Here is a 22,848-nt window from a genome sequence, read left to right as displayed (position 1 = left end):
TTCCTTTTTTTAAATTGTCAGTGTTTCAAAGCTTAGGTGGGAGTAAGTGATGTGTTTGTGTGTGTGTGTTTGGCAGCTGCAGCTGGGCTCTGTAACTTGAACACACACACAGGAAAAGGAATCTGGTATGAAGATATGGCTCACGCATCAAGGCCCGAGGTTCAAGGCTACAGGTCAAGGGCCTTGTGGACAGAGAAAACTGCTAGGAGAGAAAGGAAAAGAAGCAAAACAAGAGGTATTCTGCAGCAGACAGCATTCGCTGGCAATGTGTGTCTTTACTTATTTAATACTATTCCAATGTGCCATTACTGAGGGCTTTGTCAGGAATTTAAAAAAATATAAAAGGTTTTTTAATCTACCCAGCAGGTGGCAGTATTGTTCAAACTAAACCAAATACAACTGGCTGAACTGGCTTTATTCAACTCAATACTCAAAGTACTTTGAATGAACTGCACACACTAAATATGGTTCACACTAAATATTTATTTGAGCCGAACAAACCCAGGCTAATGGCTTGATGAATCATTTATTTCACAGTAAATTGTTCAGTGTTAAAGTGATAAACGAGCACAAATCCTACTTTCTTACTGCATTTCATTGTTTTGTTTTTTTTCTTACTTTCTATATACACTGTATGCATTAAAGTATTGGGACACCTGCTCATTCATTGTTTCTTTTAAAATCAAGGGGATAAAAAAAATTGTTTATCCTGCTTTTGTTGGAGTAACAGTCTCTTAAATCTCCTAAAAAGATTTGATTACAGTCAGCAACAAGAGTGTTAGTGAGGTCAGGATGTTGGATGATCACCAACCCTCATCTCATCCCCAACTTTTCCCAAAAGTATTGGATGGAGCACCATCATTCCAGAGAACACAGTTCCACTACTCCATAGCTCAATGCTCAGCCCACACCTGCCGTTAGACATGGTGGCAATAGGTTCATCTTTATCTGCTCCAGAGAGTCCTATTCTATTGGTAGTACTCCTGTAGAAAGACTCAACAAGTTGTGTGTGCATTTGCACATCTGCATCAGCAACAGTTTTATATGTCACTTAGATACACATTATTCTTTTTCTTTTTTAGAATAGGGTTGCTCAATCCTGGTCCTGGAGAACTACCACCCCAGATTCAGAGATCCTAAAGCTGAGGGTCTTAATTACCTGAAGCAAGTGGTAGATTAAGGTCAGAATCAAACTCTGCAGGGTGGAAAACCACCGGGACCAGGATCGGCCGCCAAACATCATGTTGTGTTTGTGCCTTTAAGACTTTCCTGCATTAGCACTCATTCAAAACACAGTCCAGGTTTGAGCACTTCTTATGACTTGTAAGCGTGAGTAGGCGGGGCTAAACATCTGTAGGCTAAATCGGTGACATTTGTGACCTCACCAAAACAACGAATTCAGAAGAGGCTGTTTTTGTAGCCTAGTTTGTACCTGTGGTTTGAAAGAACTGGGAAGTGATCGGTGTGTTTTAAATGCTTACTTCCAAACAGCAAGACAGATTTTCCATGTTATGGATCCTTTAGAAATATACTATACTTGTCAATTATGCTTTTGAATCACAAGAGACAAAGACGGTCATAAAAGAAACTTTTTTTTTTATTCTGTAATACCATATATAATGCAACAATTGCATATCTTTGGCAAAAATAAACTTTATAAACATTTTATTAACAGAGGTTAGCTTACAAAACCAAAAGGTTGAGTCTGTCAGACAGACATGGCAGACAAATGCGAGCAAACTGATTGGATTGGCAGCTCTGAATTGATGGGAAATAATAATAATAGAAATAATAATAATAATAATAATAATAATAATAATAATAATCACTCTCCTGTATCATGAGGCTGTCATTAATTCAATATTTCTAGTCTGGGAGAAGCAAGTGCCTGCTTTCATAACCTTCAAATGTAATACTACAACTCTGTCCCTTCCTCAAAGCCCTCTCTAATAATACTTGCATTCTGTGTTATCACTATATACAGATCAAGGGAAATCGGCAGCCTTGGTGAAAGTAGCTGGGCAACAACTTCACAATGGCAGGCAGTTTAAGTAATATAATTAAATAGGGAAGGTTTTAAAGACCCCCATCAGGAATCGTTAACACGGCTCCACAGCCACATCGGTTCAAACTGAGCTCATGCCCAACATGATACAGGGCATGAGCTCATGCCCAACATGGTAGATCTTTGTCGCCGCTGTATCAGTAGCTTTTGTTCAGTAGGCTCAGTAACTCCATACCAGCCTGCCAGGTGCAGTGGTTCCTGATTAGGGTTTAATATGAGCATAATTGGGAACAAATGGCAATGGTATTTCACTCACTCAGGCAGATCAACTCTGAACACAACCCGAAACAAACACTTAAAACCCAAAGAACAAAACCCAAAATGTGGTGACAGCTGGAACTTGCAGCCGTCAAGAACTTCCTTGAGAATTCCACAGAAACAAAAATCCAAAGTGTGAGTTTAGACAGAGAGTCCACAGAAGTCCAGTATAGGGACAGCGCTGTCGGATCCAATCCCAGTCAGGGTATACTCTAAAAAGACCGCTGCAGTCACTTCTGACGGCGTTCAGCACCTCAACCACACATTTAAACTTCCTCTCTCATCAGCTTGACTTCCTGTAGGCCTGTTCCCATGACTTCCTCCCAAAAAGAGCTGCAGAAACGTGAGTGTTTTTTCCTCTCTTGGCTGCCTCAGTCTGACCCTCTGCTGCTTTTCTTCCAGAGTCTGCATTGTCTCTAGTTTCCTCTCAAGCACAGGGATCTCTCTGGAGGTTGTGTATTTGCGGTGCAGCAGTTCTCACAGCTCCCACAAATGTCCACTGAGGCTCTCAGAGTTTGCACCAGAAACACAGAAGTCCAAGATTTGGGTATCAATGGTGGTGGTGGTGGTGATGATGATGACGACGATGAGGATTATTTAAATGGCAGGGAGACTAAGCAACTCAGTGAGTTCCTGAAGACAGAAGGAGGGTGGATCGGCCTCGCCGTGTTGTTTCCTATGCTTGCTCAAATGCTTAAGCGGCAGTTTTGAGATCTGGGAACTGATATCGGTGAACATGAAGGTGATGGCACATGACTACACTGACTACACAGATAAATGGTGAACGTGCATGCAAAGAGCAACAGCTTTGTTTTCAGGCTGTTAATCTCCACAGCCGTATGGCACTACAGCCATACTGCTCGGGGACACGGATCCAATCAGGATGAACAGGAAAGTCACATGGTTTTGACATCATAGCTGCGATAGCACAGGGCTCCAGGGGACATGCCATCTTCACCAGACAAAATACAAAAAACGGCAGTACAAAAATAAAATAACTACAAGTATTTAGGTCAACTAATTATTGCATTTATCTTTGTATCATATTTCTCAAACAAAGTCTTAAGATCCAAAATCAATGGCACTTTTATATTTCTTTTTTTTCTTCTTTTCTTATTTAGCTTTTTTTCTTCTCTATGATGAAACCCAAGCCATTTGGGAGTTTGTGAAATCCATGCATTCATTCTCAGTATAAATAAGTTTGTGTTGTTTTTAAGAGGTGGAAGCATGCAAATCTCCTCTGGGTTAATCTTTTTTTTCCCCACAGTTCTTTTTCCCCTCCTCACACCCTCATGTTACTCATGAACATAACTTATGTTGGTGGTGGATCATCTGAATGTGCATCTTTCCTTTCTTCTACTCTTTCCTGTACAACAAAAGAAAGTGTCAGTATGGCTTTTCTCTCCTGTGTATGTGTTAGTATTGCCTGTTTGATGAGATGATGGGGGGAAAGAAGAAGAAAAAAAGAAAAATCTCAAACTAACGCCAATGAGAAAGGGGTCCAGAGGAGAGAGGCCAGACAGGCCACAGGAACCAGTCACATATTAAGGGGACAGGGGATAAAGGGGTCAGCAGGTCAAGGAACCTTCATTTACTGGGCTTCATTTACTGTTGAGCTTTCTGCTCTTGCGTCTCGAGGCGCCCAGACTGGTGCGAATGCCAGCCAGGTGCAGGAGCGAACCAGCCGCCTCCTTCAGCTCCTCGTCCAGCTCGGCCCTGGACTCCCGTCTGGCCCGCTTTGCTGACGGGAGGCCTCGTATGACTGTGTGGCTGCTGAGGGCTGAGGTCCTCCTCTCCTGCTCCTCATGCAAGCCCAGGTTAGAGCCCACAAGCTGGCAGCGAGGCGTCTGCTGTTGTGAACGGCACACAGAGGTGCTGCTATAGGTGTGGTCCTGTTTTGGATCCCGACTCACAACTACAAGGTCCCTCCGGGACAGGTCAATGGGCCCCTCTTGATCGCCTGAGACAAAGAGATGGAGAGAAAAATGGCTGGTGTTACAACAGCAGAAGAAAAATTATACAAACTTTTTTATTGGGTACTTTGTAGCTACACTGATTGGACATTTATCCTACTGTTGGGGTGGAAAACCCAAGAGGGCCAGGTTCTTGCACAGTTTTGCTTAAGCACATCTGATTTAGCATACTTGTTAATTGCTAGGTTCTGTGTGCTAGAGTGGGAAAATCACTAAAATGGACCACCACAGACTGACAGCTGACCAGACATTATTCAGTTGGTGGACAATACTGTAGTCGCAAAAAACACTCCTAAAGTGTTTAATAGTTTTTATATTTGCAGCAAAGATAGGGCAATCGAGTACTGTACATTTCAAGTGTCAGATAATTGCATAAAAAGTCACATTTTTCATTCATGCAATCTCTTAGGTTTACCGCTGTTCCAAAAACAACACATCACACCTCACAGAAATGAGAAAGCTCGTCCAGTCATCCAGCACCACATTGAGATGTGTGAGAATGAATCTAATCTCCATCTCAATCCAGACTGTTTGTAGATCATTGTAGCACTTCCGTGGAAAAGCATGCGTATAGCTTGTTATTTGGATAGCCCAGCAAACACACACTGTTGAACAGACGTGCTATAATGATGTACAAACAATCTGCATTGAGATGGAGATTAGACTCATCCACACTTCTCAATCACTGGTCAGGCGACCAAATGTGCTGCTGGATGACTGGACTTCTGACTGTTGTAGTGACTGGTGATTGATCCAGACATCTGGCTTTCTAGCTGCTCCTCCCAATAAATGTTCCTGCCATCTTGAAAAAGGAATAGTGACTAGGTCATTCAAAAAAATATATATTTATAAAAGAATGTCAATTTCTAATGTTAGACTCCAAAAGCTGAGTGCATTTTGGAATTGTGATTTTTCTAAACCAATTTACAGCAAGTCTATAAACTGGCCACCTCTATTTTGTTGGTAGACCTTGTATGCATAGTTAGTAACTATAGATCAGAGCTAATCACCTTGACTTTTTGCCAGTGGTCAGTTTCTGAGCACTGGACCCCATTTCAGTTGGGTATTTCTGGTTGCTGGGCTACTCTCAACACACCAGTGACACTAAAGTTTTTAATAACCTCAGAAATACTGCTGGGTGGAGTTAGTACACCCATACTAGTACCACACATACTGTTATGATATACTGTTGGTACTGCTTCAGTTCTGTGCTGTGAATGTTCAAACACCTCAATAATATCGGGTCCGCAGTGGTCCCACCAGTGGTCAATGGATGGAGTAGAAGGTGCCTGATAAATTTGTTTAGCACCAGATAAGCTACTGGGAGTAAACCTACAAAGTGCACCTACATGATCAAATAATCAATGAGTGCGAGTGTGGGTACAAAGCAGATGTCTCTAATAATCAATCAACTCAGTGTACACACGTCTACACTGTGAACATGTACTCACACTCATGTAGAGAACATAAAACAGATGCAAGACAAAAAAGGGGGAGGAGGGAATGGGACGAGCAAGAGGGATGGATGGTATCTGTATAATGGTGTTCTCTTACATGGGTCAATGTTCTGCTCAGAAGCAGACTTTAAGAGCATCATGGCAGTGGCAGCATCAAAATCAGATTCTGAAAAGAGAAAGAAACATTGGATGGACACAGGTTTGCGACTGTCAGAGCACTAGGCTGTTTGTGTGATGGTGTGTGTGTGTGTGTGTGTGTGTGTGTGTGTGTGTAAGTGAATGAGTCACTTGCAGCCAGAGCGATCCCTCATTACAAAAGCACCAGTGCCTTGGTTGTCAAGGTTACAAAATAGAGGAGAGAGATGGCATTTGCGCGCAGTGTGGACCGGCAGAGGATGAACTGAACAAAAGGAGCCGAGATGAGTGATATGCTTAAATGTGTAATGATACATTTGCTAATGGTGTGTGAAGGATATGACCCGCTTAAAGTCCTCCAGAACAGAATTAATGCACTAAGGCAGCATAGATGGGTCCACTTACCTTTCATAGAGTAGCCCTGCTCCAGCGTGAACAGGTGACGAGGTGGAGATGAGGCACTATGGGGAAAACGCAAGAGAAAGGTGTTGCTTTTATGTAGTGTAATACACTGACTGCAAGGTACAGACACTAGCTTCAACTAGTAGCTTCAGACGGGTGGGGTTAATACTGCGGGGGTCAATCTCTGACCTTGTAAGAATTGGAGTCAATATGATTAACCGGCATTCAAGGTTTTTTCTTTTATTATTATTTATTTATTTATTAATGTGTAATGTAAGTGTAATTATAATATATAGTCCATAAGTATATAATATACATACACACACAGTCATATCAGAATATTATGACCATCCATGGTTTAGAATAAACTTGGCCCATTAGATGAGCTCCTCTTACCATACAGGACCACTCTGTACTTTTAAACACCAGTCCACCAACCCAAAATATCCAGCCAACAGTGTCCTGTGGGCAGCATCCTGTGACCACTGAGGATGTAGGGCATGTGTCTAATAGTGTGGACAGTGTGTGGACACAGTGTTTACACACTCCAGCAGCACTGCTGTGTCTGATGCAATACACAGTACCAGCACAATACACACCAACACACCACCATCATGTCAATGGCACTGCAGTGCTGTGAAAGACCCACCACCCAAATAATACCTGCTCTGTGGTGGTCCTTTGGGGTCCTGATGGAAGAACAGGGTGAACGGAGGCTAACAAACAGTCTGCGACTACATAACGTCCACAGTGCTCCTAAATACAAAGGGCTCAACCCCTAGTTTGGAATGGCTATAATATTGTGATATGACTGTGTATATCTCCTATTCAAATTGGTGCAGTTTCTTTCTGATGGTACATGCTGTATTTTGACACCAAATGTGGCAAGACTGACCTGTAATGACATTTTAGGATTGTTGGGGAGTCTTCTTTACACAATTTGTGGTCTTCTATTGGCTAGGACAGTCTGATTACTTTTAAGTGCTTTGTGAACAGTGGAACAACTAATTGTTCTTAGATCTTTTTAAATCCCTTCCCAGACTCATATGCATTTACAACATTCTTTCTAAAGGCCTCAGAGAGCTTACTGGATTCTGGCCAAGCTGATACCACTCACTTCAACAATCAAGAGCAAACCAAATCATGTCTGATGTGACAGGCTCCTCCACAATTCTAACCAGGTTCTAATCACCTGCAGATGATGTCCTACACCTGATTGTAAGTTAAGGTCTTTTATTTAGTAATAAATGTGGTGGTGGATGTGCTGATTATTATTTCCATTAATTACATTTTAAAGACATTTCTTCAGTTGACTTCTCCATCTCTAAATATTGTTAAAATGAAGATGACCATGTTTGAATTTGTTTAAAACAAAAAGAAAAATGAAAACTGGTTTAACTGACATTCATTAGTAACTTAAAAACTGGTTAGAACAGCAGTTAAAAAATGAACAAGTGAAACTGAAAGGTACAAACTGACAGTGACTGTCTACACCCTTTTACTCGTTAAGAATCAAGCTGAATGTACCTGGGAGGGGAGGCAGGTGGGGTATAGAAGGCGTGTGCATTTGGGAAATGCAGTTTCTTCAGGGCTTGCATCAGAGTGGGCCTGAACTCAGGATGAACGCACCACAGCGAGCCTTTCCCATTGGTCTGAATCAAAGAGGAGGAGGGGTTAAAATTCCAAGAAACCAGTTTGACATCAGCAAGTCAAGATTGGGACACGGCTTTCAGGAAACGGTCTACTATGACTATATTCCACTGTGTGGCTTACTCACATAACCACACACCTGCTCCGCAACAACAAGCTACCAGCTGCTGTCCTTCTACGGTGCTCAGTCATACATGATACTTCTGCAAAAAGCCCCAAAACCTCAGCCAGCACAACAAAACAGAACAGACCTTTTTTTAGTGTGTGTGTATTTATGTATGTCTGGACATGTGAGGGCACATTCTGGTACGTGTACATAAAACAGGCTCATCACCTCTTTGAGGTGTGGTCCTGCAGGGGTGATATGACCTTGACTCAAATCACCAGCCGTGCTCATAAACAGGAAAGAGGAAACATCGCCATGGCAACAGACACCAGGCCTCTCCATATGAAACCCACAGATTCTCAGACACACACACACACACGTTAAAGCAACACATCAAGGCATTTCGCTTTCTTCAGTTCACACCAAAATGAAATGAAAGCTCAGCTCTACTGCACCCCTGCTTAACCAGCCATGCAGCCTGCATCTGACAGCCTGCTCTCAAAAAGCCCAAAATCAACACTTGTCTATTCCAGCTTGGTTATGCCTGTGCACTGCTCATTGCATCTCACATGAAGAGACCTGATAAACTGGTCATATCTCAGTTATACTTTTCTATGGCTCTTAAATTAGCCAGGTTCATAGAACATGGAGAATAAGAAAGGGCCTTTTTACCTTCCCCAGGCTTCGCTCCACCTTGCGGAAGCACTTGTTAAGAGACAGATTGTGGCGCACAGAGTTCTTCCAACCAGTGGGGGCGCTGGAGAAATAAGGGAAGTGTTCCAGGATCCAGCCATAAATGTCTTTCACAGGTAGAGATTTGCTTGGGGACTGCTCAATGGCCATGTAGATGAGCAAGGAGAAGGAAAAAGGGGGCTTCGATTTGAGGGGATCTCTTTCACCGCCTGGACTTCCGGATGAAACAGAAGAAGTGGAGGACGAGGACAAACTGTGGCCGTGGGGTGAGCTATTACTGCCCTCAATGTCAAACAAGGGCCCACGGCAGGGCTGGGCCTCAGGTCCTCCCAGAGTGAAGTTCTGCAGCAGGTTCTCGTGGAGCCAGTTCAGATTGGTCAACTCATCATCCTCAGGCTCAGCCCTAGACACCCCCACCACCCCAGCGGGGCCAATCCGGTCCAGGCTAGTGGCCATAGGACTTGAGGCACTCTCTGCTTCTGGAAGAGTCCCTGCTCCACACACACCCTGAGATCCTGGAGATTCTGCTTTCTTATCTGGAGACATGCCGATTATTGGACCCATTAAACCAGGAGGATCTGTGGAGACAAAGGCAAACATAAGTGTGACTGTACTGTATAAGTGTTTATGAATGAAACACAGTGTTTATGGATGAAAGTCCTGGCAATACATGAATCCTCAGTGGGGAGAGAAATTGTTGGTGTTTACTTAGCTTGACAAGTCATCGGCCTTTCAGGTCTTTGGTCTAAAATAATCTTTAGCATTTTATCGGTTGTGATTTATCATCAAAATTGTGCAAACTTAACTGACATGTTTTGATGTAGCCACTTGCTTTATGTTATGTTTTTATAAATGAACATTTAAACAGTCTATTGAACCTTTAAACTGTATTGACATGGGGCAGTGGTGGCTCAGCGGTTAGAGCGCTGGGCTATCAATAACAGGGTTGTGGGTTCGATTCCCGGGCTTGGCAAGCTGCCACTGTTGGGCCCTTGAGCAAGGCCCTTTACCCTCTTTGCTCCCTGGGCGCTGGAGTTGGCTGTCCACCGCCACAGTGTACACTGTACAGTGACAAATACGTGCACCTATCAACGGGTCAAGGTTCATCCCTTCAGCCCCTTTGACCCTTGCACTCTTACCTAGATATTTAACAGTAATTACATTAGATGTAAACACAAGCAGGCATTAGAATTACTACATTTTTAAGGAAATCGTCAGGAGGTCTCAGATGTGAACAGAAGTTGACAGATGACTAGGAAATACAGTGATGTCTAAACTACAGCCGGGAATGTGAAAAATCTGGTTTAGTTTTGTGAGCAAAAGTCCCCCCAAAAAAAAAAAAAACACAATACAGTCACATATGTTTATATGACTCAGAAGAAGACGTGGTTGCCTCAGTTCATGCTGAGGACGTCACATCCTGTTTACCAAGCGTTCATGGCGAATATGAATTCAGGGTACAATACAGTGAAAGAGCTGAATGCGTTAGTGAATCGAAGTGAATGGAACATGTTTGGTAATGTACTGGTTCTGAGAGCAAAAAGAGCTAGTGGGATGGGGAGGGAGGGGCCTACGCTATACACACTAGGGATGTCCTATAAGTTTTGGGGGTTTTTTTGCCTCCTGATCCGATCAGAGTACCCTAATGCTGACTGTTGGCCACTTTGCGTTTCTGTGCGTGTAGCGATACACACTTTAAACTGATAGCTGTTCCTGTTTGTCGATTACTGTGTATGACTGAATGAGCTGCATTTTTGCTTTTCTAGCATGTGTGTACCAAATCATCCTTTTCTGACATATTAACTAAAACACTTTAAACCTGTAGCTCTGTGTACTGTTTGTTTTTGCTGCGTCACTTTTACAATGCGGCTCTGAGTCTTAACCCAAACTTTCTGTTCCACCTTGCTGCCTGCTGCTCTTTTTCGAAAAGTACCATTGTTGTTAACATTGTTTATTTGTGACCTTATTTCGGTAACATGTAACCAGCTAGCAGCCAAAACTAAGCTAAAGTTGGCTTCTAATTCTAACTCTCCATTCCGCCTTAAATAGTGCAGCAGTTCTTGTATACACTTCAACAGCAGAACGTAACTGCTGCATCACTAAAGGTGGAACGGAGAGGTAGAGTAAGAGGACAGCTTTAGCCTGGTTTTGGCTGCTTACTGGTAACGTCAGCGCACTTATCAGCAGATTCAACAGATTGTGTTTTCTTCACTGTAAATAGGTTTAGGGTAGTTTTTGAGTTCCTTACTGCGACAGCTGAGAATTATGTCTGTTAATAGTGCCTAGAGGATGGGTGCCCACAGAGTGCTCTGCTACAACAAAACCGAGAATAGGAAGTGTCTCAGACTATAAAAGCAGATACCCTTTTAAAGCCCTTTTTAAAGCAGGTCAGATCAGATCATCTCCAATACACAAACCTATGCTCAAATTACGAAATTCAAGAGGTGATTTCAGGTTTTATTGGAGGAGGGGGGTGTATTCAATAAGTTCTTATTGAGAAGCTATTTGAAACATAATGTGTGTCCTTCACCAGTACATGGAGAGACACATAAGAGGAGGAAAGGAGAACATCTAATTAGTAGGAGTGTAAGAGTATGCATATTAGTACCGAATTGTCATGTTATGGACACCACTGATCAGTAGATGCAGTCGTATGAAGAATGGCCAGAACGTGATAAGCTATAGAAGAAGAGCCCGTGTGGTGAAGGAAGGCTGGGAATGTAATGCAGAACCAAATCTCACAAGCATTAGTTCCACCTGGAAACCTTATGCTGTAAACCATTAGCAAGTACAGTCTGAATTTGCAGGGTATTGTGGGAACTATAGTGGATTTAGGAGTATCGCTATGGTAACGGTAGTTCTGCTGCCTCTCCCCCACCTCCTCTTCCTCTTTCTCTTTCTCGCTCTCTATTTCCATTTTTATCTAACTCATGAAATCACCCTGATTGGTTGGACACTAGTTTGGACAGTTGTAGGGACACAGTGTAGCCACTGTGACTATCCCTTGCTCTCCTCGCCCTCTCCTTCCTTAGGAGAATTGAGAGGCTTTTCAGGGGGTTCTCAGGACAAAGTTAAGGGCCTCTTAGAAGGCTACTCGAGTGCCTGAAAGGACTCTGATCCTCTCCTTCAGTTCGCAACCACACCAGAACAACCACATTGTGTGTGTGTGTGTGTGTGTGTGTGTGTGTGAGTGCGCATGTGTATGTATTCCTGTGTATTCAGCGAAGCCTCACAGAACGAAGCCACGAAGAAACGCCGCACAAAACCCTGCGCATGTATTCACGGCTCAGTAATGCCCTCTGCCAAACAAGAATGACAGCGAAGGACAAAGAGGCTGTGTTAGAGCCAGGCTCCATCTCCCTGGTCATCGCCGCGGGCAGCGAGGCGGCCCCAGACAGCCCGGAGGAACAGGAAGCCCCTGGAGTCCTGGAGAGAGACAACAGCCTGAGCAGACCAATCAGAGCGCTGCTCAGATGCAGACTAAATGGCTTCCACTGATGGACAGCCACGGAAATCACGCAGAATACACTGATGAATAAATAATCAGCTCAAGCAAAGGAGGTCTGGCTGGCGGGGAAAAGTGACTGCCTCTCTCTCTTTCTCCCTACCGGTACAACCACTCAAACGAGCCACTGCCATGGAAACCATACAGCACATCAATAAATAAATAATCACCTAAAGTGCTGCTCTGAATCACTCTCTCTCTTTCTCTCTCTTTCTCTCCAGCCTACCTCTCTCCTTCACTCTGTCTGTCTCCATGTCTCTCTCTCGCTCTCCCTCTTTGGAAAGTGGAACAGGGGAGAAGGAAAGGGGAGGGGTGCTTCTTCCTCTTTCAAGACTTTTTTTTCTAAATCACCCCAGACACAAGTTAAAAAAAACTCTTCCTGTTCATGTGAGAAACTCTTCTTGTTGACAAAATGATCAGCCGCTGTAGAACAAGAGAAAACATAGTTTGGGCAGTTGCCCACTAAAACACAGCAACCACAAAACAATGAATGTCTTGGGTTAAACTAGATGTTATATATCACATCACATGTTACATGATTACAGGTGTTATGTGCTATATGATCACAGATGTTATATGATTACAGGTGTTATGTGCTATATGATCACAGATGTTACATGATTACAGGTGTTATGTGCTATATGATCACAGATGTTATATGATTACAGGTGTTATGTGCTATATGATCACAGATGTTACATGATTACAGGTGTTATGTGCTATATGATCACAGATGTTACATGATTACAGGTGTTATGTGCTATATGATCACAGATGTTATATGATTACAGGTGTTACGTGTATGATTAAAGATGTAACGTTAGGATTATAGATGTTGTGTTATATGGTTACTGAGGTTACATAAAAAGGTTACAGAGGTGTCATGTCATGATATAGGTCATGATTACAGATATGACATATAGATGTTACATGATTAAAGATATGGAATGATTATAGATGTAAAGGTAAGGTAAAGGTAAAGGTGCACGTATTTGTCACTGTACAGTGTACAGCGAAATGTGTCCTCCGCATTTAACCCATCTGGTAGTGAACACACTCACACACACACATGTGTTAGGGGCAGTGAGTACACACACACACCCAGAGCGGTGGGCAGCCAACTCCAGCGCCCGGGGAGCAGAGAGGGTAAAGGGCCTTGCTCAAGGGCCCAACAGTGGCAGCTTGCCGAGCCCGGGAATCGAACCCACAACCCTGTTATACGTTATGTGATTATGAAGGTTACATCATATGATGTTAGAGCATACATGTTACATAGTTGAAGATATTACACGTTACATGATAATAGATAATAAGAAGTTACATCAGGAGTATAGGTGTTAGTTTTTATATGATTATAGAGGTGACAAGTCATGCTTATAGAAGTTACATGATTAAAGACCTGACATATTACATGATGATTATACAATATATGGACAAATGTTTTGGGACGCCTGCTCATTCATTGTTTCTTCTGAAATCAAGAAAATGCTTTTGTTGGAGTAGCTGTCTCTACTGCCCAGGGAACTGCTTTCTACTAGATTTTGGAGCATTGCTGAGGATTTGATTGCATTCGGCGACAAGAGTGTTAGTGAGGTTAGAACATTGGATGATCACCACATCACCTCATCTCCAGCTCCCCAACTCATCCTAAAAGAATTGGATGGAGCACGATATACAGGGACTAGACATGTCAGCAATGGGTGCAACACAAAGTGGTTGAATGCAGTCATTACAAGGTCTACAAACATGGATATGGATATACAGTGCATATGTTGCATGTCATAGGATATTGTATGTTATATGATTATGTATCTTGTGTGTTATATGACTACAGATGTTACATGATATAATATGATATTGTCCCTCATGGAGAAAAGTGGGCACTTGAAATGGTCCCTTCTCCCCCATAACAAGTAATACAATAGCAGCTTATCCAGTCTAAAGCATAGTTTAAAGCTGCTTGTATCAGATGCCCTGCTTTCCCTGTCTCTGCCTTGATCCCAGCATCACACTCTGGCTCTCATTAACCTCCATTAGCAAGACAAAGCCAACCTGCTCCTGCAAGCTCATCAGCACATCTACAAGCTCTCCATCCACAAAAGAGACAATGCTAATGACAGCACTCAATGGTTTGCAGCCACTTCAAACACAAACATGCACAATGTCTATGGGTGGAGCAGTTTCAAAACACACACACACACTCGCTCATTTGAATAGCCAAGCTATGGGCATGGAACTTTCCAACAAACGCAACAACAAAGCAAGCCACTGCTGTTTTTTTTTCTTAGTGGCTATAAATGAGAATTGTAGACAAAAGGAAGTCAGTAACGATTTTCCATTCTAAACATCAAATCAAGTCAAAGCCAATAACAATGAGAAGTACTGCCAGTGAATCAGATACAGGTCTATCACTTCCCTGAAGAGATAAGGCAAAAAGAGACGTGTCTTCTAAAAATATCCAACATCCACCTTTTCCCCTCTCGTCATCCAGCTCTGGCGGCCTAATTTCCATCAGTGTTTAAGTGAGGATTAATTCCTCCGAACTGCTTCTCTTACTTGGGGGATGGAGAAGCAATTGCTCGCTTGTAATAAAACAGCATGGTGACACTCTGCTGAAACAGGCTCTGCATGGCCCAGAATGTCTAATCGTCCCACCTTAACCAAAGGGGCTCCGCCAGAAAGTCTTGCAGGGAGGGTTTCCTGCGCTGCACGTTCTTAGCGCTGTCAGGACTGGTCTGCAGAGCGTCAGGTGTGAGTCACTGGCTCCTGATGTTTCGGTAGAAACAGCGCTGAAAGAAGTTGATCTGACAGCTCAGCAGGAAGGTCACCTACCCCTCATTACACAGCAGCTGGAGATTAATAACTGCTATGGACACCACAACTTTTTTCACTTACAAATCCATCCTGAATTTAGATATTCTCCTTGGCAGGGTCCCTGACACCGTGAAGATGCCTGACGGAAAGTAATGGATTTGCTGCCTTTCCTTCTGCAAGAAATTCTGACACGCTCTCAAATTCCACTGAGCAGCGTTACGTTTCACCCACACTGCCTCGTACAGCACAAAGTCTCAGTTGTTGGTTATTTGTTTAGGGTCCTAATTTCCCACAACACGTGGTTACGTTTCAGAATCCAAGCTACTTAGACACATTCATAAGAAAGTGCTCTGGAATCTGAAAAGCTGTAATCCTAAAACCTTGAGGACATTGCATCAAACTGACTCCGGTTTCAGAGTGAGTCTCAAAACATCATCAAAACATTTTAAACTGAATGCAGAAGCTGGCCTTGGTCCTACTTCAGAATTCACCATATTCACATGGACCTGAATTGTAACTTGGGGTGCATAGTGATGACGGACTCATATCAGGATCAGCAGATATTAGCTTTAAACAAATGCTGCGTAGATCTGGCTGATATTTTACACTGATATATGATTAGGTATTTATTACAGAGGAGGAGAGCAGAATGTTTAGGTGGTTCTGGATTACTGTGTTAAAATATAGAGAATGGAGAAACAAGGTTTTGCATGCCAGTAACAATATGGACAATATCAGGTATCAGGATTGACTGGAGCTGGGCAACAATACAATATGTACAGTTATGCCCATAAATTACACAACAATATGTCCCAATATGTGATTTCTGACAATACCATGGATATCCACCTCATTTCTCTACGCCCAGTTTCAGGCGTTTGCTGCTTCCGCCTTTGTATTGGATGGTTTATGATATTGTATTCAGTGTGAATGTGGTCTGAGGTAGGCTACACTCTTTTAACCTTATTTAGAGCTTTTTAAGAGCATAGTACAAAAAGACTGGGCGTGTTGTGGGGCACCATATCCAAAGAAGAAGAAGACCTGTGTCTATGGTTGAAGGCGCTACGCTTAAACCATCCATCCAAACATCCACACGTCTGCTCTCACCATTTTATGAAGATGGAAACTCTATTAGGAAGCCCCAGTGAAGCAAACACGACATGTGCTCGTGAGGCTGTTAGGTAAGGTGCTAGGTTTAGAGCTAACCTAAGAGCCTCACAAGCACTGGATGTGTCCACTTCACCATTTCTATGGGTGAACGTTTTAGATTTAGCTCCTCAGCCATAGACCCAGGTTCTCTTTTTTGGAAGGCAGTGGATAAAAGTTATATGGTGCCCCACAACATTCAGATCTTTTTGTGTTGTGCTCATAACACTTTTGTTTAGGCAAATTGTGACACCCTCTATCTGAGCATATTATACTACTCAATGCATGTGTATTATCGCTGTAGTTGTAATATACATCAGCGGACAGACTGTTGCACCTTCAGTTCTAACACAAAGTAAAGAAAGACAGCCACACCATTGTTGTCATGGAAAATCAGGTCAGTGGTCAGTATGTCTGATCAACTACATACAGCGCATAATCCGGCCTGGTTAGCAAGATTTAGTGCAGTGTGTAAAATGTTCAGTGAAAATCACACACTTTTTTTTTTTCATTTCAACATAACATACAGGGATAAAATTGTCACATGGACATTTTTTGAAGTACCATGATATTGCATTTATGCCATATTGCCATCATTATGCCATCCCCAGTGGCAACAATGCTACTGGTGATTACTCTTGTTTTACACTTTTAACCATTAATATCCGATTGATGTTTTACTGATTGATGCTTGACTGGAAGGTCCTTTTAACTGTGACTGTTATCGTCTCACTGGCCCTGTTCAGCACATAGGCACTGTAGCTGCAGTCTCTTTAACTTTTCCCATAAATAAACAAAAGATCTCAATAAGACAAAAATAAAGTTGTTCAGATGCTGAAGTAATGATGCAATTGCCATCACGCTAACGCATGGCAGGATGTAGCACCCACTTATCAATTATGAAAAAAAAGCTATTTCCGGCTGCTTCCTGTAGCAGACAAAACTGCTTAAGTACACACATATAGCACAGTCACAGCGCAGGCTGCCCTACCAGCGTGCTGCCTGCTCCCCATCCTGTGTCACTCTCACACCCTGCCATCTCAATTAAACACACCCAGTTTATTCAGGCAGAAGTGACCCAAACAATGGAGGCCATTGTAACCAGGGTGACACGGGGGCTACAGGGCTGGGGCTGGATCTTTGCATCAAGGCAGCGCTCGACATTAGCATCAGTGTCAATGGGCAGAGGGGCCCTGATGGCCCTGCCGGCTGCTCCAAAGTCCTAAATCCTTCAGAAGGAAAGAGAAGAGAACGACAGAGAAAGGGAGAGAAGACTGAGCACTCCAGGCTAGGCCCACGGAGGGTGGTGGTGGTGGGGGTTGGGGCACGCTCGGGGTGCGACGCCACCTAGTCAAACTTGGGGGCTCACATTTGCAACTGAAATCTAGAGCAGCGCCTATATTTGATTACCACAAGCCGGTGTCACCACGTAGCCATGGCAACCAAAGCGTTCTGGCCTCCTGGGGACACGAGCTTCACCTCGCAGTCTGTCCGTTGAGGGCCTGAGAAACAAAAAGAGGCTAACTGCAGATGATAAATATGTGCAGCTGGGCCATAACGAGGAGATGGGAGGAGGAGGGGTCTTCAGACAAAGGACACAGTCGTCAGTTGGCGGGTGAACGCTGGGACATAAGTCGGGCCTGCCTGTTCAGTTGTGGAAGTGCGGGTTTTGGAGGTGCAAAATGGTCCGCTTTGATGAGCCCAGAGTTCTGTCACACGGGAGTATTAAAAAATATATATGAATTAATTTTTGGGCTGACAGTCCAAAGCACCTCTTTAATATGGGAGAGGGGATTTTCACCACACAGTCAAGACAGTGGCTCTAGTGGATAATGAGACACATGCATTAATCCAAAGATGTTGGTGTTTAGGCTCTGATTTAGGGGTGATAGTTTTCCAGCAACTACATTCTTCAAACACACTTTTACAGCAAAACCCCCCTACTCTGCATTTTCTCAGTCTTTGAGAGAAAGGACAAGAACACATTCATGTGAGCAAAAGCCAGAACAGATCCGTCATTGTGAGAGCCATAATGAGACTAATTAATTTCCCGGCCTGGTGTCAGGAGAGCAGCAATAAGCAAGGGATCATTTGATGTGCCCTACAAGAGCCCTCCAGAGAGTGGCAATAAAGAGGCGGCTATCGCTCTGTTCATTAATCCAGTGCTGTAGTCAGGTCTTGAGAAAAACACACTGGACAAATCCCTTTCTGAACCAACTGGCATCGCACCAACCAAATCATAAAAACATGGCCTCAGTGATTTAGCTCAGAGCTGATAAGCTGATGGACAGTCAGCTGTGGGTGTGCTTTCAATGGTAAAATGAGCTGACTGACAGCCAAAAAAGCAAGCAGTATAATACCATGTGTCATATAGTATCATATTGTATTACTGTATCATGGCAAGTGAGTTAGGATTGGGGAACCATAAAGGAGCAGCATAGTTTAGTGTTTATATGCGGCTCAGAAATCAGTGTGAGACAGTTCAGGGAAAACGTGTACGTAAAATGAACATATTCAGGCATATATAGCGGACATTTTTCCAAGCACTCCTGAAGATTTCCTGTACTGAGCGACTATTGTATTGAGACACTCCAACTCCAAACAGGGCCGATGATCAGCAAAATAAACATCAAGAACTTCCTGTTCACCTTCACCCACTGCCCAGCAGAATTCCTCCATTAAGCCAGATAACTTGAGCCTAAGCATACACCAAACGCAGTTACCGCAGGTATCTTCTATACATGTTGCTTTGCACTGTGCAAATCATTGATCAGTGGTGAGGGAAACAGAGTATGGGGGGCTGCAAGAGGGGGTTTGAAGGCACATGTTTGTCTACTTCATTAGAGGGCAATGAGGACATCTGCGATAGCCGAGTTAAGTCAGATGACTGATGTACTGAACTGAGTTGATCAAGCAAGATAAACATGTAGGGCCTCTGTTTACGTAAAGCAATGCTCACTGAGCGACTGGAGCTTTATTTGCTGCCCAGCAGGATTTCTCAGTTTAGCCACATAAGCCTAAAGTGAAGTGTGTCCACCAGGACAGGAGCGGAGCGCCTACACTGTCAGTCTAACTGTTTTGTGAAACACCTTCCTGGTGAGTGTCCAACTCTCTCTCTCTCTCTGTGTGTGTGTGTGTGTGTGTGTGTGTGTGTGTTGTGGTGTGGTGATGGTGGAGGGGGTGTCTGTGTGTTTACAGTGTGGGCTGTTGAAGCTGATATTCTCTCGGCCATGAAAGCAGAACTAAACGCTGCGATCACGTGACAGGAGTCGCCTTCTCGTCCTGCTCAGCTATGAGCTCCTTCTGACCACGTGTCAGTGTCACTCACACGCGTATAATCAGGCCAGCCTGCCGGATACACCGCCTGTCTGAACGGGACACATTTTGTTATCGAGAGATCAGTTTCACCTTCACTTTAAAACCAAAAAAAAAAACCGGGCCCGGCTTTTTAGACAAGCACAGGGAAAGGAAAACAAAAAGTAACAATAGCAGCCCCCACCCTCTACTCTCTCCTCTTACATAGCTGTCCTAGATTCTCACCACTCGAAGCAAAATGGACAACACTGTCACCTTCACTAATAACCTTTCACTATCCACCCATTTATCGCCTGTATTTTCGTGTTTGCTCGACGCGTGTGGTTTAATACTGTTCCCCTTTGAATAGATGATGAGTCAACAAAATAAAGTCGCTAAAGTACTTCAACTTAAATCGGCTAACTTGGCGTACATTGAACCGGAATTCACTATTAAGTGTCCGATAACGTAAACGGGCGTAATCGTAAGTAGGAACCGACAGAGTCTTAAAAAAAAATAAATAAAAAAAAAAAAAAAGCAAACAGGAAAACCAGCAGCCCGAAGCCCAAAAAGCTCTGACACCGAGTCCGGCTAGGCTAGCCCTGGTAGCAAAGGGGCTAGCTAATGCGTGGCTCCACTGAAATAGAGCACAGCTCGTGTAAAAATAGCTCTCCGGTAACACGTGTGATTTAATCGCCGTGAAAATGTACAGCTCTGATCAAATACATTAAAATACACCGTTTAATGGTGTTGTGTAAGCTCAACCACACAACGCGGAGCATTCCTCTGAATCAACTTAGTTAGCCTGCTGGATCACATGGTCCCACATTCGTGGGATTTTTTTTTATGCTGAAACACAACAGAAGTAAATCGCCAGTTCAACCATTTCAGAGGAAAAACAACAAAGAAATGTGTGTATTTTAGTTACTGACAGCCCCTACCGTGCGCTTTGGGGTTGCTAAATATCTCCCACACGCTGTTGTATCGTAATCTGGAGCGTGTTGGTGTAAATGTGGCGCTGTGGTCGGGTTCAGCCCTGCTGGGGACAAACACACACGATCGATCACAGGACGTTCACTTACACTCGTGCATTCTAAGGTCGTGTCCGACGACGGAGCCTCGCTGCGTTCATGCAGTCGCCTGTTCTTTTCTCCCGTGTTGTGCTGGGTCTATCTGTGTGTGTGTGTGTGTGTGTGAGAGAGAGAGAGAGAGAGAGAGAGTGTGTGTGTGTGTGTCAAAAGATCAGCAGCTGCTTCCTCCATACACGCAGCGCGGCGCAGAGATCACGCTGCACAGCAACGCTACCAAACCCCCCCGCCGTCGCCAAGGCAACAGGGTCACTTCAGCCAATCACAGCGCGGCTCTCCGATCTCCCCTGACAACTGCCGCAGCGCGGTAGCACTTTTTTATTTTTTTGATCAAACCTAAGCAATCGGCGCTCGCCATTCACTCCGTACTGGCGGCGCACTGCTGCTGCTGCTGCTGCTTCAACTGCTGCTGCTGCTTCTGCTCGTGTGTTGTTTTGTGTTTGGTGTTTTTTAATCGGAACGATTTAATCAGTACAGTTATATTCGAGAAATGCGTTTAAAACAGACCCGGTGACGTCACGCGTGCCCTTGCTATTACAGTTGCATTGATAAAAAAATAATAAATTATTACATTATTATTATATTAATATATATGTATGTATATATAATAAAAATAATATATCAAATAAAAACTATAAATATACAAATATAAATAACTAACATTATGACAAAAAGCAAGATATATATTATAATGATGCATTATATTATCTTTATATCGTCATAATGTGACTCTAGCTGTTCTTAATATTTTTATCTTTATAATAAAAAAAAAGAAGTTATGTCTTTATATACTGTGTCCACATTTCGTGTAGAATGGACCAATAGAAATGCTCTAAAATGACTTGTGGACTTGAAATAACTTATTTATAATTTGATATAGACTTCAATGGAAAGTTCTGCAAAATTAGGATTTAGGAGATACACGTTTTTTGCTTTTGCGTGAACGCGATTAAATATATATCAGCTAGAGACATATTTTGTTGTTCCTGCTCACGCACACACACACACACACACACACACACATATTTTTGAGGGAGTGTTTAGCTTACATGAAAACGAGGTCGGATACCTCGTGACATCATTCAGTGTAGAGAAGGGAGGAGGAGGAGGAGGAGGAGGAAGAGGGAGGAGGCAGATCCTGAAATGGAATTTTGTGTGTCGTGACGTAGAGCTCGTTCTGCCGTTTACCCGCCAAACTTACATAATTGATGCGCTGCTTACAATGACTGAGCTGAGGATAACCACGTGAGTCTGTTATTGACCCAATCCTCCTCATTATCTGCCCATTTAGTGGTCAACTCAGATTTAACTCTCCCATATAAACCCTAGATAGATGGAGATAGAAGGATTCTGCAGATTCTAGATTCTCTAAACATACTAGAAGCATCTTGTGTACCTGTGTTTAGGTCCTAAAAAAGGGATACTGTAATTAAATATCATTATAAACCCATGTTTGATCTGTGCTGAGGGGAGTGGAGAATGGGTGGGCTGCAATAGGGGCTTTTGAGCACGTTTGTCTGCTTCAGTAGAGGGCAATGAGGACACTGGTGGTAAATGAGTTCAGTTAGATGGTTTCACTAAAATATTCACATGACATTCTCATTAGAGAAACTGGAGACCTGCTGGAATGACTTTTGTGGTCTTTGGTCTTTGGTGCATGTATTTGTCACTGTACAGTGTACACTGCACAGCGAAATGTGTCCTCCGCATTTAACCCATCTGTGGTAGTGAACACACACTCACACACACTCTGGTGAGATTGGGGCAGTGAGTTCACACACACACCCAGAGCGGTGGGCAGCCAACTCCAGCACCCGGGGAGCAGTAAAGTAAAGGGTAAAGGGGCTTGCTCACGGGCCCAACAGTGGCAGCTTGCTGAGCCCGGGTATCGAACCCATAACCCGCTGTCACCAGATAAATACACCAGTTAAACCAAGTCATGAAGAAGGTTCTTAATTATTACGTTATATTATGTAAGACAGATGTTGCCTATGTGGTTCGGCTTCAGGGTTTTCTGGGGTAAACCCATTTTCTCAGTAGTTTAACTCAGATTACTTTCTCCAGACAGACATTGTCAATCTTACTGGCACTAGCACTTACTCCACTTAATTATTTACACTCACCAAGCACTTTATACTTTATACTACACTAATACTGAGGTATTAGTAAATAGCCTCAGTTCTTCGTGGTATGGATTCCACAAGATGTTGGAAACATTCCTTTCATATTCTGGTCCATGTTCACATGATTGCTTTACACAAT

General features: G+C 43.3%; 1 protein-coding gene across 1 annotated transcript; it reads right to left on the bottom strand.

Moving 5' to 3' along the window:
• Nucleotides 1–1,579: 1,579 nt before the first annotated feature.
• On the bottom strand, nucleotides 1,580–20,764 carry foxn2b (forkhead box N2b). Its single transcript, XM_072667640.1, has 6 exons — nucleotides 20,581–20,764; nucleotides 8,719–9,317; nucleotides 7,818–7,942; nucleotides 6,294–6,349; nucleotides 5,851–5,919; nucleotides 1,580–4,283 (listed from the first exon to the last, which is right to left on the bottom strand). The coding sequence occupies exons 1-6, from the start codon at nucleotides 20,588–20,590 to the stop codon at nucleotides 3,925–3,927; spliced, it is 1,218 nt and encodes a 405-aa protein (XP_072523741.1). The 5' UTR covers nucleotides 20,591–20,764; the 3' UTR covers nucleotides 1,580–3,924.
• Between the last annotated feature and the right edge of the window lie 2,084 nt (nucleotides 20,765–22,848).

Source organism: Salminus brasiliensis, chromosome 22, assembly GCF_030463535.1.
Source record: "Salminus brasiliensis chromosome 22, fSalBra1.hap2, whole genome shotgun sequence".
Taxonomy (NCBI): Eukaryota; Metazoa; Chordata; class Actinopteri; order Characiformes; family Bryconidae; genus Salminus; species Salminus brasiliensis.
This window is presented reverse-complemented; position numbering and strand designations above follow the sequence as displayed.